The sequence below is a fragment of the Fringilla coelebs genome (assembly GCF_963513975.1).
Source record: "Fringilla coelebs genome assembly, chromosome: 8".
Lineage (NCBI taxonomy): Eukaryota > Metazoa > Chordata > Aves > Passeriformes > Fringillidae > Fringilla > Fringilla coelebs.
Genome location: NC_140066.1, coordinates 6,723,763 through 6,738,203, shown reverse-complemented (window position 1 = coordinate 6,738,203; position 14,441 = coordinate 6,723,763). Strand labels below are relative to the sequence as shown.

At 38.1% G+C, this 14,441-nt stretch overlaps 1 protein-coding gene across 2 annotated transcripts in view; it reads left to right on the top strand.

The window, feature by feature from the left end:
- REEP3 (receptor accessory protein 3) overlaps positions 1–14,101 on the top strand; it is a 36,752-nt gene extending 22,651 nt beyond the window's left edge. Inside the window, exons 6-9 of one of the 2 annotated variants that reach the window (XR_014616334.1) lie at positions 6,657–6,804; positions 9,244–9,395; positions 10,162–12,356; positions 12,391–14,101. Coding sequence is in view for 1 of the 2 variants with exons in the window: in XM_084210150.1 (XP_084066276.1) it covers positions 6,657–6,804; positions 9,244–9,395; positions 10,162–10,218 (357 nt within the window). In the remaining variant the exon portion in view is untranslated. Of the gene's footprint in view, positions 1–6,656; positions 6,805–9,243; positions 9,396–10,161 lie in introns of both variants that reach the window. The other variant, XM_084210150.1, reaches the window with a different exon arrangement.
- Positions 14,102–14,441: the final 340 nt, after the last annotated feature.

Genomic DNA, 14,441 nt, shown 5'->3' with positions numbered 1-14,441 from the left:
ACTTGCTTTGTCATTGTTTTCCATTAAATTGTGGAGTAATCTGTTGTTTTTCCCAGATTACCTTCCTACAAAAACTCATCACCTTCAGTATTTCAGAGAGCTCTGGGTGTAGGAGGACAAAATGCAAGCTTATATGTAAGATTCTAAGCAATTTGTGCACCACTGAAAGGAATGTACTTCAGGCAATGTGTATCCTACCTAATAGTAATTTAAACCAAAACAAACAAAAAAAAAAGAGAGAGAAAAAGGTGTATGTCCAAGTGAAATCACAGGTTTAAGGCAATCAGGATTAATTTCTTCTTGGGAATAAATGGAACCATTGTGCTCCTAGTAACAGCACTGAAAACCTGAGTACTGTCAGTAGATAACAGAAGACACTGTAGAGATCCCTGGCTGTCAAAGTTGAGTATGTACAGCTGGTATTTGGCTTAAATGTCTGGGCTTCTATGTGAACTTCCTGCATTATAAATAAAAGACATTCCTAAAAGTTACATTTTCACATGCTACCTCAAAAAGTTTTGGAGACGTAGTCATGCGTATCTTGTTTGTTCATTTTCTCTCTTTTTAAAGATACGTGTGGGTGGTAGCATTATGACTTTTTGTTTTTAAATATGGTCATAATGAGCCTAAAATACTGAGGAAGTGATTAAATTTGATCACTGTAGGGTTTTTTTTATCATTCAAATTCTTAATATTGCCTTGAAACATGAAATAATTTAGAATGCAATAGAGTGCACCTCCTAAGGAATGAAAGTATCCAGAGTGAAAATAGGTTATTCAAATAAACCCAACAAACAAACACCCAAAGTGCTCTACTGGGAGAAAAAGTTTAATTGCTAAATGCTAAAATGCAAATTCTTTGTATTACAAATTTATTACAATAAGCACCTGTAAGGATTCTTATGCTTTGTGTGTGCTTCTTATGTTTGGCTATGGTTGGATATTTCCTTGTTAATTTTTAGGGTGTAACAGAAATATTGTAAAATAATTAACACCAGTATCTCCTCCCACTTTCTTCTGAAATAATGAATAACTTTTTTTGAAATGTCTGTGTTTAGATTTCATTGCTATTCAGCTGTGACTGGCAAGATGCCTGCTCCATTTGTTAAAACTTGTTAAACATGCTCATGAATATTTGTACAGAATTAGTTCAGTGCAGATCAGATGCTTGGGAAAAACAAGCACCACAATACCATAGACCTAAAATAGGCATGATTTTTAAACAGTATGAAAGAGGAGACTCACTGAAAAAAATCTTTATTTTGGCACGTTAAGCCTCTTGGGTTTGTCATTCCAAAATGCTGAGCGTGCCTGCTCCATGCAAGCAAATGGACCCAGTGCATGTGTTCTTGATTTTTGTTCCCTGTTTTTCAAGAGTTGACTGCTGCCTCCAGCAGGTGAAAAGATTATCCCTTCACCAGGAGCTGGTGGAGCGTGCTATAGGATTTCAGGAACAGAACTGTAGTAGTGCGATCAGCCTTGATGGGAAAGAGGGCACGCTTTCATCACTATTCTTTTTTTTACCCTTTTTTTTTAATAGAGCACACGTGCTTATTCTGACATAGCAGATCTCAGATTAGGAGAGGGGGAGAGGCTAAACATGTGTGCAAGGTTAAACCTCTATCAAAAGACACTAAAGTGTCCAAGAAAACTGCTTATGCTGATTTTAGGAGGGTGTTAAAAATGGCCTGGAAACTTGCTGAAATATTTTGAATATCAAATGTGGGAGAGAGTGATTTTCTTCAAAAGTTGTCAAAGGAATAGGGGATTACCATTAAAAGGCTTGTTGGCTTTGTTAGGGAGGTTGGAGCAGCCAGCCAGGTCAGTCTGCTGAAATTTCACATAGATTTAAACCTGCTCCCCTTTAGTTAAATTTAAATGTATTTGGCAGGAATAGTGGCTTATAGCTTACGTTCTCATACTGATATTTTTAGCTGGTAGTAGTTAGCCACTGTTCATATAAAATGTAGTGTTTTCAAAATCTGCTAAATAGCATACATTAGCAAAATAAATTGTGTTAAATTAGCATGTCAGAAAACAAGTCTTTGTAAAATCCTGATTTCGGGAGATTTAGAGATGAAAGATAGTCTGTGTTAAAATTTCTTTCTTTATACTGAAGGAAATTTTTGTTAGTAAAAATCAGAAACAAGATGCCTCAATAGGCTCAGTAGTTTATGGATTTGGGGAAATTATATCCACAACACTTAAGTTCCAATGATATATCTCATGCTTTAATGCATCTGCTCTTCAGGTCTTCTGAGATGATGGTTACTTCTATGTTTCAATTTCTGCCAATCATGAATTCAGATTTCTTGAGCTACTAGTGAAACCTGGTGTCTTTATCACCTTGAGCAGGGGGACTGCTACTTAAGCTGTGAAATACTCTGTCCCTCTTTATGAGGTCACACAAATAGTGTTAATTTGTAAAGTAGTGCTGGTGATAATATGTTTTGAGGGCTGTGTTTTCTGGATGCCTTCTGGTCATCCTGAATCTGCTGCCTTTTTGCTGATTGAGTATTATTCTCCTGGCCTTGCTCACCATTCCCCTTATCCCCAGTCAGGGCATGGCAGAGGAAGGAGCTATCTTGCAGCCAGCTGTGGCACACAGCCAGTATTACTCTGGGGAGCAGTACTGCTTTCATCCTCCTCCCTGCTGGGGCTGCCTGGCATGCTGCAGGGGTCATTCACGGGACAGCAGTCCCTGGGCAGGCTGAGAGGGAACAGGAGTCATTCCCTGTCAGCTTGGATGGGATCAGGGAGAGAACAGCTGAGAATGTGGGTGCTGCATGCTGCCCAGTCCATTGGGAGCGTGTCCAAGGAAGGGCAGGCAGCTCCAGTCAGTGATCCTGGCCACTGAGGGGTGCAAGTGCTATTGAACAGCAGGGAGTCCCTGAGGCAGACAATGTGCTGTTTGTTTACAGCAACTTCCCTGGGTTAAGCATACAGACAGTACAAGTACATGCTCAATAACAGAACAGAAAATGGCATTTCATATATGAGGGTCATCTAATGAGACTGCATACTAATAGCTTACTAGAGGTTGAGTAGTCTTGAAAGGAGAACCTTAAATGGGCTATTTTATTTCAAAGAATTGATTTAGAAACATATTACAGTTTTAATTTGTGTTTCACATTGGTCACTGCTAATGAATGTGGACTCCAAAAAACATTTAGTATGTTTTAGGAAATGCTATTGAATAATGAAGAAAAATCATTCTTTAAGACTTGCATTTTGTTTAAGACAACACACAGACTTCACAGTTCATCTCTCTTCAGTGTTTGTCTACTTAGAAATTTTAGTGCTGAAGTTATGTGATTTATTTTCTTTATCCCTGGCATTGTAGTTGTAAATGTATGTGTCTCAGTCTTTTGGGCTGTAATTTAGCTACCAGCCTCTGGGCTGAGTGCAGCCTGATGTACTTCCTTACTGGCAGGGAGGGACTGTTGATGTCATGGGCCACCAGTGGTAACTGCTCTGCCATCTTCTCCTGAGCAGCATCTTGGGGTGTGTGTATCTGGGGAGAGGTGATGGCTGCTGCCCCGTCCATGGCATGGGAGTGGAAGCAGGAGATCCTCTTCAGCTCCACCTACACCTGAATTACTCTGCTTTTAGGGCAAACATGTTGCTTTCAAGCTGTAACTCTTTGACCTTTCAAACAAAATAATAAAGTTCTTAAAGCATTATTATTCTAAATGTGAATGTTACTCTCACATTTCCTGCTGTAAAGGGTATTTAATCTCACATTTCCTGCAGTAGGAAGGAATTTAATATTTTTCAGCCAGACTTTCATCCTGAGCTGATAGTAATCCAGATCTACACAGAATGCTTTGTTTCAGCAAAAAGCAATTAACTGCTGCTTTTGGCATGGGGGTGGAACAATCTTCGTAAGTCTTAAATGTAGTGTGAGCACAGTGCTATGCACACTCCAACAGAACACCTTGAAATTTGTCCTTCAGTCTATGCAGTGGAGTTCAAGTAGAAATCAGTCTTGGTTTGGCTAGACTGGATGTTCCCAGGGGTGGGATAGGGACTGGGGGCCCTGTAGGGAGTAGCTGCATAGGATGAGTATAATGTGATGGGGACTGTCCAGCACAGCAGTGGTTGTGCAGCTCCCATTCCTACTGTGACTCTCAGGCATGTGTGCTGCATCTTTATTTGTGTATATATCCTTTCAAACTTCTCAATGTTTTCTGTGTGTAACTTGAGTAAAACTTTCCATCTTGGCAAGTAGTTTTGGAATGAAGGGCCCATTGTATAAATCCCTTACGTCCTCCCTGAATGAGGCAGTGCTCCACAGGAGCTCCAGCTCAACCGTGCAGTTTGGTTAGGGGCACAATGTTATTTTATGGCACATACTTGACTTTTTTTCCTCCTTTGAAAAACAAAATTCTGTGTCCAAAAGCTGCACTGGAAAATAGGACTGAATGTTCCTAGCTTGGACCTAGTACTCTGTCTACAGTGGAATAAGAAATACAGGCTCATAATGTGAATTCTTGGTATGTTAGTTGTTATAATCTTAATTGCATTATTCGATACAATTTCCAAATGTCTTTTTGTAGTATATCATATGATGAATGAACTTGCTAGGCAGCTGTTAAACAAGTGTGTCTTTCTATGCTTGTGCTGCTGGCCAAAACCAGCTTCTGTCACTATTTTAAGTAGATTCTGTTTCACAATTCTCACTCTTGGTGAGTGGAATTGTGCTGAATTTGTTTGGATTCTGCTGAGGATCAACTAGGTCCATTTTACATATTCACCAGTGTTCAGTGACTGAGACTTGAGTCCTGTTCAACCTCTTTAAGCATTGGACACAGTCTGATGAACGCTCTTGTATGTTATAGCAGGATAATATATTTACTGTAAGCTGTTACTTGTCAAAAGAAACAGCTCTTTCTGCAGTTCTCTTCTCCATGTCCTAGCAGCTGATAAAGTTCTCAGGCATAGCTGGTTCCTCATGTAGTTTATTTGAAATGCTTTTCAGTGCAAGAAGTGGAGTAGTGGAAGGGCAGGATTTTTCCTGCCTTAGGAGGGACTTTAGGAGACCTGTCTCAAATGAGCCATTTTGGGGAATAAATTTGACTTTGGGATTTTTACAATCTTTAATACAGACACTGTGCAGCGTTCGTAGTGCATTTTAACTCAAAGGCAAGCTGTACTTCAGTTTGTGAGAACTGAGTCATCCTACAAGTATGTAGGAAGAGATAGTATAAGTTAAGGCTTCTACTTCTCTCACAAGAAAACTTTTCTTTGTTATTGATTGCTGGCAATGTATGAATGGTAGGGTAAGAATTATAACAGGTTTGTTGTGCTTGAGTAGAATACTGTCCACTGTCTTAATTTTATATGCTGTACTAATAACTAGTCATTAGAAAATTAATACTAGATTTCAGCCCCTTCTTCCCCTGGACTTTGGTACCACACAAACTTAAGGAGCTTTAATTCAACTGTCTCTTCACTTTACATGGCTATTTTTAACGTGGACTAATTCAGTGTGCTGGTGTACCAATTGCAAAAACAGTTGTTGTCATGAGAGTGGGAACAAATGGCTGTGGCCAGCAGTGCCAGAATTGCCTTCTGCTGGTGCTGTCGCAGAGAAAGGTGTATGGAATTGTACCCAGGTTTCTGCTCCTGCTAGCTAACATGCTGGTCAAATGAAGAACTTTGCTTCAAAGCTTCCTTTATAAGAATGAAACAAAGTCTAACAAAATCTTCAACACTTGCTTGAGGTGGAATTCATGCACAGGCTTGTCAGCCTTTTCCTGAAATGGTTATTTTTTGCCTTATGCCAGAGATGGAAGAATTAAATGTTATTTTAACATGACTTTGAGTACTTGTTCTTATGGTCTTATTCTTTTAGTTGCTTATGCAATAAATTAATCTTTAATGCTTTAATAATAACATCATCTGATGTTAGATGAAAGAGCTGCTGGATGACCTTTTTTTCCAACAGGGAAACTTCCATATGTTCCATATGGAAAAAAGGGAAGACAATTGGAGAAGGAATACTTAATGTTCATATGTGATTAACTATTCTCCTGTGTAGCATTAGATTTTGGGCTGCTATTAAGTCAGTAAAGCTGTATTAGTGAGAGGACATCCTAGCCTGGAGTCCAGACAGGCCCTCTTTGGTTTGTGGTTTCAAGTTTCTGTCAACTGGAGCTGCTTTTATAGTGCTGCCAGTTTCTCAGTTATTTGAGTTAATGCTACAGAGTGTATTTTTAACATTTTTCTCCTTAACCTTATTCAAATTTGTGGAGGGTAAAATAGAAAGTAGTAGAAAGCTATCTTCAACCATACTCTTTAAAGTGGAAGTGTTACTGTGTCATGCTACCTTGAACTGCCATGTTTGAAGTGAACATTCCTGATGTGTGTTTCTTTTAAACACTTAGCCTTAGTCTTTATTTGCTCAGATGAAAGGAGTGAAATGCAGCATTTGTAATTAAGCTGCCAGCTTGTGTAACTTTGTCATCTGGGAGCAATGCACAGTTAAGCATGGGTAAAAGCAATACCTAAATCAAGTGTAAAGCAGCTGCATGTGTATGTTCAATGGGTTTTGTTGTGCAGCAAGTAAGCATGGGCTTAAACATCTTAACCCAAGCTGAGCAGCAAAGTTAAACCTCTGCCTGGTTTCCAAAGATACTGTTGTTGTATTTCAGAGCCAAGGTGCAATAACTGAGAAACTGAGAAGTTTCAGCATGCATGATTTGACTACTATACAAGGAGATGAGCCTGTTGGACAGAGACCTTATCAGACATTGCCAGAAGCTAAAAAGAAAACCAGAGCCTCTGCAAGTGAATCTTCAGGTGTGTATCTTTTTTTCTTCCCTACCTAAAAGAACAATTCACCCAAAGCAAAAGTGGAATAGCAGAAATACATTGTCCCTGTTTCTAAATGGAAAAGGCCTCAAAGAATTCCAGTACACTTAAACAGAGTACGCGCAAATAAAGTAAATTATGACAGTTAAGAAATCCTTCCTGAATTACTTTCTTCTCACAGCCACTCTCAGTGTAATCATACTGTATTCATTACTCCTGTCCTTGCCAATTGGCAACAAGAATTTATTACCAAAGTAAAACTTAATTGGAAGTCAAACATTGTGTGATTAAGTGGAGTTTCTGTGACAAATGTACAAGAAGTTAAACCTGAAAACATATGGAAGCTCAATAAATAGAAGAGAAAATTAATAGAAATTAATTCACCAGGCTTGTAGTAATAGATCAAAATTTAAAATTGTTTATGGTGATAGGAATAATAAAGGCATCAAGTTTTCATAATGGACTGATGCCAATCAGCACTTAAAAGATGGTGTGTGGTCACCAATATATGGTTTTGTTTAGAGAGACTATTGTTTCATTGTTACATTACATGTACTGTTATTGTCATTATCACTTTGCTCTTGAGCTTGTCATGCTTGAAGGAAGGTTTTGCTGGAAGTCTGGTAACTGCACCTTTTTAAACGGCAAGGCTACAATGTCAAGGAGCTGATATTTCCCACAAAAGAAGTAGATCTGGGCTATTTATTTTCACCTAAGCTTGTCATTCCTTCTTATACCTCTGTTTTGGAGAGGAGTAGTGTTTGTGGGGTCCAAGAGATTCCATGGATAGTGTGGTAGCCCATGATGTTTGTAAGGAATAGATGGCCAGTTGAAGGGACCTAAGCTGAATTGTACATTGTTTCCAGAAGGTATCCTGTGCAGGGCAGTGTGAACTGGAGCTTCTGGCTGGAGAGAAAGCCAAGAATTCATGAAGAGCTGCACTAGAGATGATGTCACTGCAGCTGTTGTGCAGGGTCTGTTCCTCAGTAAGAGAGCATTATTTACCTAGCTGAAATAGCTTGGAAATGCTCTGAATTTTATTTTTTTTAAGACATGCTTCAGTTAATACTATATAAATAATCACTGATTGTGAGATTCAATCTCAAATGTCAAAAAGATTTCCTTCAGCTAGTTAAATTTAATTAATTGTTTCTGCTCCTGGTCTGATATCTAGCATACACCTCCCATGTTTTCTTTGAATTTTCTGCATTATTAGGAGCTTAAAGAAGATGAAAAGTACACATAGATTTAGGAACACTGTGTAGCAATGTTCTGCTGTGCTTAGCAGGATCTTATTTTTTGTGGTCTGAGCTGGGAGTTCTCTGCAAATTGGTTGAAAAGGCCTAATTGTAGGACATGGATCATAGGATGGTGCTGGACTGGCAGTGAAAAAGGGAATGCTGTGAGGGGATGCTGATGCATCACGTGTTTCAAACAGAGATAAGAAGCATTGGTGTCACTGCAAACACTGCTAGTCTGAAACAGAGAAACAGATGCGATTGAAATATTTTGTGTTGAAAAGGATGAATTGAAACTGTACTGGAAGCAGAGATGTGTTGCCTCTAAAGTGGCAGAAGAGAACGGCAGAATGTCTGCCTCAAGTAGTGTGGAATAGATTATGTGACTCAAATTTCTAGGGAAAAAACATTGAGGAAAAATTAGCTAAGCCTAAATAAAACATTAGCTTAAGGTGAAATGTAACAGGTCATTAATAAAGTTTGGCTTGGAGTCCAAAAGGTGTTCCTGAGTGTTACAGCCTGTAGATTCTGGGATAAAAGGAGAGTTTGGCAGAGGAAGGAAGCAGAGTGGATTTGGGAGCTTTGTGATAGGTCTGTGATGAGGATTCGGGGCTGTTGGACCTCAAGGAGCTTTTCAGGATGTGTTTTTAAGCAGTTTGTGCCCTCTAGCGAGAGTCTTAGGTAATAGACTTGGTCGTGGTTTTGCAGGACGTTAACAACCCTTAACAGTACTCGGGTGTGTTACCGACCTGAAAGGAGCTTTGGTATTAAAAATGCAGGAAGATGAGAGTATGAAGAAGGATCCTGTGAATGAGAGTTACGAAATGGTTTGTGTTAGAAGGGATCTTTAAAGGTTTGTGTAAGTGTGACCTCCCTCTTCCATGGATTGTGTCCAAAAATCTTGAGTACTACTTTAGATGACCACTAAGGTTTTTACAGTTCATTGTAAAGCAGAAGATGTCAGCAGACTTGTGGTTTCAGTTTTGAACTGAAGAATCACTGCATTTCATACCTGTGGAATCAAGTGGCAGGATTAGAAGTAGCAAACTCGTGGCAGAGTCTATGTTTCTGTTTTGAAATAAGTACATCATTTAAAAGGATAAATCACATGTGGTAAAGATGAAAATCACGGCTTTCTTAGAAATCAAAGAGTTACAGCTACTTTTTAAATTTTTTTTTTTTCATAAAGGTTACAAAACTCCACTGGAAAAAAATCCTGGAGATGATAAAACAGATGAGGAGATGGAGGGGACACATTCAGAGGATGAAATGTTTGCTCAGAGAGGCCTTCGAAGAACTCAGAGTATGAAATCTGTGAAAACTATTAAAGGCCGTAAAGAGGCAAGTGTAATCTTGGTGAATTGAGTTTTACCTTCAGTGTATATTGGCATTTTTCATAGTGCAGAAATTGATTTTTATTTTTAATCCTGGAGAAGTTGTCAGCAATAACTGGGTTCTGGAATGCTAAATGGGGAAGGAGCTATGTGATAACAATATCTAGGTTTGGAGCTTTTGTAGTTTGGAGTGTTTAGGGGAAATACATGAGTGAAGTAAACTAAACTAAACTAAACAAGGAGCAAGAGAGAGGAGATGAAATGGACTCAGTGCTTGCAATGCTAATTCTGACACCATTGAGCCTAGTTTCAGGAACTGCTCATCTTGGAAGGGTTATGGATAGCAATATTATCATTTGCATGTTGTGTACACTTAAACATCTCCTGTTTAATAGATAAAGAATAGTCAGAATTTTTTAGTTTCCATAGACACATGGCCTGACTCTCTGAGATCTACAAAGAGAAGATCCTAGTTAGCATTCAATGCACTTTGTATGTGCATGCATCACAAAATTTAAAGATACTTCAGGGTAAATCTCTGTGGAGTCTCATAGAAGCTTTTGGGTCATTGCAGGAAAACAGATGATACTTATTCTTCTTGCCCAATTCTCTTGAAACTTTATCTCATTTAGTCGTAGGTAGATTCTCTTAGTGAAACTGGAGTGTCCAAAGCACACTGAAAGACATTTGCAAAATAGGATTAGTGGGCAGATGAATCATATTTCTGCTTGGTGTGACTCAACTCTTTGTTATAATTTTATTTTTCCCCTCAGATACGATATGGATCACTGAAATACAGAGTAAAGAAGAGACCTGCTGTATACTTTTAAGTGTACTGCACAATGCCTGCAAGAGAAACTGCTGTACTATAATAACTTGAATTCAAGTGTTAAAGATCTGTGTACAATTCCTAAAATGAGTCTGTATGAACAGATATGGTAGGATTTGTTTTTGTGAACCCAAGTGATCAGATAAAGTATTACTCTGTTTTTCTATGATTGTTTAGATTTAAATCTGCACAAGTTACAGCATGAATTTCAGCACTCCTTAAATAGGAGTTAATGAGGAATAGGAAATACTCTTTTGCCAGAGGTATTGAACAGATTGAAATTATTGCAACTCCAGTTAAATTAGCAGAAGATTTAAGTATCTAGAGCTTGTGAGAATTGAACCATTGTGTCCCCAAGTTTACATTGAAAGATAGATATACTTGAAATATTTTTCTGAACTACAATTCCTGAAAAGGCCTTTGTGTAATTTTAAAATGTACAGTTTAAAGGACAGTGGATGATGGTGGGAAAGAAAAAGGAAAGGTGAGGTAGGTAGGATACATCCTTAACATCATCATCTTGCATCATATTGCCAAGCTTAGCAAACTGGGGGTACATACAGCACTTTATGCAAAACTGTATAGTTTTGCACACTCTTAATGATTTACAACTGCACATGTTATTTTAGTGACTTGCTAGATAGGTTAGAGTTACATTTTTAATGCCAGCAATTCTTGTATTTTATGATCTTTTTAACATTTATCTTGATTCCTTAAGTACACTTAGGATGCTGTAGATATTTGCTACTAACAATATTATCAGGTGCCTTTCTATGTATTATAGGGCTGTGTGGGTTTTGTCTCTGTGTGTGTTTTTTTGGGGGGGTTTTGGGGGGTTTTTGTTTGTGGGGTTGTTTTGTTTGTGTCTGTCTTCCTCCATCTAAAGAGATGTAACATGATTTAAATCAGTTTTTGGTTAAAATTGTGGTAAGTAAATCTTGTAGCAATTCCAGTGATACGCCTCAGGGATCTGATCAGCCCATGAGCTGTGTGTTAAAGTCATGCTGCCATAAAGGTATGTATGACTGCTTAGTCAGGCCCTGGTTTAGTTTTGCTCTACATTGCTTTAAGAACAAATATATTTATATATATATGTATTCAGAACATGTATGAGTGTATATTTCATACCATATGTGGATTCTAAAATGGCCTGTGTAGTACTTTCTTTTATTACAGAAGTTATTACTAAAATATTTGCATATAAATAGCTTCTTCTAAAAGTCTACTTGATTTAGTCAGTCATTTTATAACCTAGAATCCCATGGCATATCTGCACAGAGATTAATTTTGAAATGTCTTTCAACGCAGTAACTTGTGAAAATTACTTTTTTAGGTCACCTTTGGTACTATTTTCTGCAGTTCTGAGAATTAGGCTGACTTTAGTTTGTTGTGTGACTATATTTCTACTGTGGATTCAGGGAGAAACCACCCACTTTTTGCAGATAGTATTTTATTATGTATCTTTGGGACAGACCTTGTTACTTCCCTCAGAGAGGAAATGTCGTGGATTCCTCTTATCCTGGGATCTCTGACTTCAATCCTTCGGCCTTTCCCCAGGTATTGACAGTCATCCGCAAGTCTCTAGCAGAGATTTTAAATATATTCCTGAGGCTTGAGCCTGCTGCAGTTCTTTTTCTGTTAAGCCACAGCAATTCACTGCTGGTAGGCACTTGATGGTCTGCAGCATAGACTGGCATTCAAAGTAGTCTTCTGCACACTTCAGCCAGGGTTTGAATTCTGTGGGTACAAATGCAGCTGGTCTGTGTTGGTGTTGTTCCTCCCTGGCTGTGGGAAGTGTGTGCAAGCCCTGTGCAAAGCTGTGCTCAAATACAACAGCACTTCAGCATCTCTGAGGAACCTCAGTGCTTTAGGGAGAAGTCCCAGCAGGCTGTGTGTGATTAAAAGGCTAAAACTGTCATACTTAACTCAGAAGCACAGATACCAGAAGACAGGAAGGCTGCTCTCTCCCAAATGAGTACAGTGCAAAAATCCCATCCCTTAACCAACCTGTACCTTGTTATCCAGCTTTTCTAAGGAGCTGTGGGCAAGGAGTGTTCAAAAAAAGCAACCTCCCTTGGAGTGTAGGACTTCAGCCCCAGGAATGTTTGTGCTTCTCCTCCTTTTCCTTGAGGCTTGTCTGTGTGTAAGACACTGAGGAACCCTATTCATTAAGTGTGTAAGACACTAAGGAACCTTAAGCTCTTGTATTTGCATCTCACCCCTCTGAATAGTAGACTAACCTGGGCCTGGGATGGAATCTCTAACTCTTACTGTAGAGTTGAGCACTTGCTGACACATTTTGCTGTAACTAATCATGCTTGTTTTACCAGCAAGCATGGCAAAAAAATGATCATCTTTGTACAAATCATAATCCTGCATGAAGGAGTAGTGTAAGCCATTTTTTCAGAATTACAGTTCCTGTTACAGGTTCATGTAGATCCTGTTTTGGGGGTTGTGTTTTTAACACATTTCTAGGGCTAGAGATCATTGAAGTGTTTCAGGCTCTACCACACTCCTGTCAGGAAGTTGCTCTATGTGTCTCTATGTACCTGAGGCTATAACTTCTGGCAGACTTAACTTGCTAACTCAGTAGTGATAAAGGCTAAATAAATCCTCCTCTTCCTGGAACTTGCATGGAATTAGGAAAGCTGGCAGTATTATTCATATTCATTACTGTTTGCATATAAATGTATTTATCTTCTTTCAGGTCTTACATGATCAAACCTTCGATGTTTTCCTAGCTGTTTTCTTCAGTCTAATAGCCAACTATAAAAATATTTATTTGCCAGCCTGATTTTGATCTTTGAATTCATCCTCAAACTGGTTCACTGGATTATCTTAGTTTTTTCTTCTTACTGTTCATTATTAGGTGATGCTTGCTAGAGCACAATGGCATGATTAGCTTTCATCCCAGTGAGATATAGTTCGCTCTCCTTGTTAAATTTAGTTTACTTTGGTTTTGAAACACTACAGTCTTTTAACTTTGGTTACAAGGAATTTTCAAACTTTTTTTGCCTTAGCAACTGCAGAAGTCATCTGTCTAGCTCTTGCCAAGAAACTTCTTGAAAAAAAAAGTTAAAAATCAATGTTTAATGTTCTTTGTGGATTTGGAATGTAAAATGTAGTTGATGTCAAATTATCTAATCTTCTGAACAAAGTGTTTCCTGAGAATTGACTGACTGCCACCACGCTAATTTGACTGTAGTCAAACAAAGACTTGGGGTTTAAAAGTGCTTTAAAAGAGAATATGTATTTCTGTTTAAATCATATCAAGGTTTCAAGCCTTTCCAAAATATATCTGAACTGACTCAGCTTTGTTAGCAAGAGACTACTGTACTTGTTAAAATACCCAGTCTGAGTTGAGGATTAAATTGGTGGCCTCAGCTGCAAATGAGTTTAGGCTGGACTTTGATTGCAATGTAACTGCCAATATTGCTAATTCCTTTGGTGTGTGGAAGTACCTGAATAATATCCAACATACATTTTGCAAACTATAATGAATTTTAAAATAGAAGATAACTTGGTAAAAGAGAATGGTGAAGAAAATGCTGGACATATTCAATGTGCTGTTTATGACAAAAATGTGTTTTATTTTTGGTGTTGCTTTTATTAATGGGAAGTTGGTATTTTTAAGTACTTTTTCTACAAAAATGTATGTGCAAAGGCAATACTTCAACATTTTTCAAGGACTTGTATTTTTAAATGCTACAAACCAGAAAATATACATTTGGACTGACGATAGTAGCTTTAAAAAAATGCAATGTAAGCTTTAATTTTTATATTGTAATAATAACTTGCTGTCAACTTGTTTACATATTTGTAGGATGGAAACTTTGTTATGCATTGACTTATCTTGATGCTATCTTTAATAAATGCTGCTTTGAGCAAGAGGCAGTGGATATTTTATTACCTGAATTACTATTAACAAACTAGTCACTGTGTAGTCTGTATTCTGTTACTTATTGTAATGGTTCAAGCACCAAAAACAGCCTAGATGAACCTTGAAGAGACTTGAAAAACTCTTTAAAGTATGACTAAACTGCCCTTGAGGTTCTGCCTTGAAGTCTGAAGCTAATTTAGGCTGAAATGAAATGTACCCTGCTAAAGGCAACTTGAACATGCTATATTGTCACCTGGTTTGATTAGATGTATGGTTCAGAGTAAATGAAAATTGAGATTTTCAGTCTCCCAAAATAGTGTAACTTCCTGGGGAGCTGCTGGACA